Source organism: Alligator sinensis, unplaced genomic scaffold (assembly GCF_000455745.1).
Source record: "Alligator sinensis unplaced genomic scaffold, ASM45574v1 scaffold145_1, whole genome shotgun sequence".
In the NCBI taxonomy this organism is placed as follows: Eukaryota; Metazoa; Chordata; order Crocodylia; family Alligatoridae; genus Alligator; species Alligator sinensis.
In genome coordinates, this window is record NW_005842414.1 from 694,429 (window position 1) to 697,979 (window position 3,551).

Consider the following 3,551-nt stretch of genomic DNA (forward strand, 5'->3'; position numbering starts at 1 on the left):
TTAAAGCCCGGTGGAGCAGGTCAGCCAGTCTGGCTGAGAAGAGCCTCCTCCCTAGGGGAGAGAGGTGGAGGCCATCTCTTCCCAGGAGCTCGCTGCCTCTCTCGCCAAAGAGCGGGCTGTGGTCATGAAAGCCAAAGCCTTCCTGACGACACCAGCGCTGCAGTCTTTGGTTGACCACATAGATCCTCCTGTCCCTTCTCAGTCCATAGCCTGAGACTGGGAGGATTGACGAGAACACCACCTGTGCCCCCAGACCCTTAAGCCCTGCTCCCAAATCCCTGTAGCGCCTCATGACCTGGCTGGGAGCACTCCGAGCCGTGTCATTGGTGCCCACATGAATAAGGAGCATGGGATAGTGGTCTGTGGGTTTAAGGAGCTTTGGGTTCCTCTCCGTAATGATATAAATGTTTATATCATTTCAAGCCATGTTTATTGTTCTAGTACCATCTTGTTTCCCTCCCCGCAACTTCCCAAGGTCCAATTCTTCTAGTCTTGTATTGAATGGTTCCTTACTGTGTGATGATTAACAATAGTTTTCGTTGGAATTACTTGCATAATAAAGTATTACTAATAATAAAGTAGGACTTGCAGAATTGGGTTTTCAGAGATGAAACTGTAGTTTTTGTTTTCCAAGATTTGTGTTTGCATTTCTTTTTTTGTCAAATGGTTCAGTTATTAACCTGATATGGGGGAGTCAAAAGAAACTAGTAATATTAAACATTTTGTATAGATCTCATTCTAATTTATAGTGTTGTTAAACAACTTCTTATACAGGGAACAAAAAAGGGTGGTAAAGTGAGGAAAAATTAATATTACTCACTTGAAACTTCTCAGATTCTCTCTTACATGTCGTTTTAATGCCTACACATATCTTTTCTCTTTCTAGGCAATGTTCAGTCTCTGTATGCTTGAAAGTGGAGCTGATGAGGTGAATCTGCATGGTGTCACAAGCCTAGGTTTAAAGCAGGCCTTGAATTTTGCATACACAGGACAGGTACTGTATAATCCTTTCAATTCAAAGACCTGTATCAGCAAATAAACCCTTATGCTAAATCTAAATACATAAGTAATATGCAATCTAAATAATATATTGTTAGTCTTCACAAAATACAAATGTTTGAGCCTGTTGGCATATAGAATAATGGTTCTTACTAGGGCTGTCAATTGATCATTGTTAATGTGGGCAGTTAACATGTTTATTGGATCTTGCATTCATTTTTTTAACATGTTAATCATGCATGTGGTTTTGGAGCCCACATCCGGTCTCCACTCCACAGCTGTCACTGCTGCTTCTGGGCTGCTGGCAATGTGGAGGACTGCAGGGCAGCCCAAGTGCGGGCTCTGGGCTGCTGCAGCAGGCAGTGGAGAGGCACATGCAGATGCAGACAAACAGACACACTACAGATGCATTGATATATCGGTGGCATATTGGGATGCTGTGTGAAGGTGCGCAGCTGCAGTATGCATGTGGCCAGGAATGCAGCCTGACGGCATGTAGAGCAGCATCCAGCAGGTAAGTCTGTGGAGGGGAACAGGTGAGGGGGGGCAGATCGAGGCCCCCACAGTGAGGGAGGGAGTGGGGCAGGGGCAGGGGCGGGAATGAAGAGGCTCTGGAGGCTGGGGCGGGTCATGGGACAAAGCTGTGAGCTGTGGGCGGGGCTCAGCTTCCCACTGCTGCACACACCCCTGGGGGAGGCATGGGGGGCATATGCCCCCCAGATTTGTGCATGGGGTGGAGGTAGGCTGCCCGCTGTGGGCTTGGGGCTCTTTGCCCTGCTGCCTTTGCCCCGGGAGCTGCACAATGCCATGTTGTGCCTCCCACTACTGGGTGGGCAAGGGATGTACAGCCAGTGCACAGCTCCTGGGGTAAAGGCAGCAGGGAGCAGAGCCCCAGGGTGCAGCGGGCAGCCCTCCTCTGCCCTGCATACAAATCAGGGGGCACATAGTTTCATAGTTTCATAGTTTTAGGGTCGGAAGGGTCCTAATAGATCTTCTAGCCCGCCCCCCCGCCAGGGCGGGAGCACAACAAAAAACCCTAAAAACAAAAACGGAACTCTGGTTCCAGCTCCTAGCCGCCCTAACTGTGAAGTAGTTTTTTCGGATGTCCAATCTGTACCTCCTCTCCATCAACTTGTGCCCATTACTCCTTGTTATGCCAGCGGGGGCTAGGGGAAACAGCGTCTCCCCCAAACCCTTCTGGTTCCCCCTAGTGAGTTTATAGACGGTCACCAGGTCCCCCCTCAGCCTTCTCTTGTGGAGGCTGAATAGGTTCAGGTCCCGCAGTCTCTCACTGTAGGGTCTGCCCTGTTGTCCCCGGATCATGCGGGTGGCCCTCCTCTGGACCCTCTCCATGTTGTCCACATCCCTCCTGAAATGGGGCGCACAGAACTGGACACAATACTCCAGCTGCGGCCTGACCAGCGTCGCATAGAGGGGGAGGATCACCTCCCTGGCTCTACTCGAGATGCACCTGTGGATGCACGACAAGGTCCGGTTAGCCCTGCCAACCATGACCTCGCATTGTCGGCCCATGTTCATCTTGGAGTCAATAATGACACCAAGATCCCTTTCCGCCTCCGTGCTCTCAAGTAGGGAGTTCCCCATCGTATAAGTGTGCTGCTGGTTCCTACTACCCAAGTGCAGCACCCTGCACTTGTCCGTATTGAAACACATCCTGTTCCTGTTTGCCCACCCCTGTAACCTATCCAGATCCTTCTGCAATCTCTCTCTCCCTGCTAGCGTGCTCACCTCCCCCCAAATGTTGGTGTCTCAGCGAATTTAAACAGGTTGCTTTCCACCCCAGCATCAAGATCGCTGATGAAGAAATTGAACAGCGCAGGCCCCAGGACCGAGCCCTGGGGGACTCCACTCCCCACCTCCCCCCAAGTCGAGTATGATCCATCCACCACCACCCTCTGAGTGCGACCCTTCAGCCAATCTGCAATCCATCTGACTGTGTAGGCATCTATGCCACAGTCGTCTAGTTTATTAATTAGGATGGGGTGAGAGACGGTGTCAAAGGCCTTGCTGAAGTCCAGAAAGACTACATCCACCGCGACACCTGCGTCCATGGCCTTTGTGACCTGATCATAAAAGGCAATCAGGTTGGTCTGACATGATCTCCCCCTAATAAATCCATGCTGATTGCCCCGAGCATCATTTCTGATGCCGGCCCATCACAAATGTGCTCCTTGATGATCTTCTCATGATCTCCTATGCCTCCCCTGGGGTGCATGTGGTGGTGGGGAGTGGCCCCTCCCATTCCCCTTGATGGCTCCAGCCCACGCCTTACCCTGGCCCCAGGTCCCATTTGCCTCTGTCCCTGTCCCACTCCCTCCCTCACTTTGGGGGCCTGGATCTGTTTCCCCCGCCCCTTCTCCTCCACAGACTTACCTGCTAGGTGCTGCTTGACACACAACTGGACTGCATTCCTGTAGGGTTACCATATTTCCAGTTTCAAAAAAGAGGACACCTGTGGGGCAAGAGGTTGTGGGGGGCGGGCAGTGATATGCCTGAGCTATGCCCCTGCCCCTTACTCCCAAGCCACAACT

General features: G+C 51.4%; 1 protein-coding gene across 18 annotated transcripts in view; it reads left to right on the forward strand.

Moving 5' to 3' along the window:
- The window catches only part of KLHL32 (kelch like family member 32), a 317,145-nt gene that overhangs the window by 190,358 nt on the left and 123,236 nt on the right, over positions 1 to 3,551 (forward strand). For all 18 annotated transcript variants that reach the window (XR_003095601.1, XR_003095602.1, XM_006030043.2 and 15 more), the window contains one exon: positions 887 to 994. Coding sequence is in view for 16 of the 18 variants with exons in the window: in XM_006030043.2 (XP_006030105.1) it covers positions 887 to 994 (108 nt within the window). In the remaining 2 variants the exon portion in view is untranslated. The remainder of the gene's footprint in view (positions 1 to 886; positions 995 to 3,551) is intronic.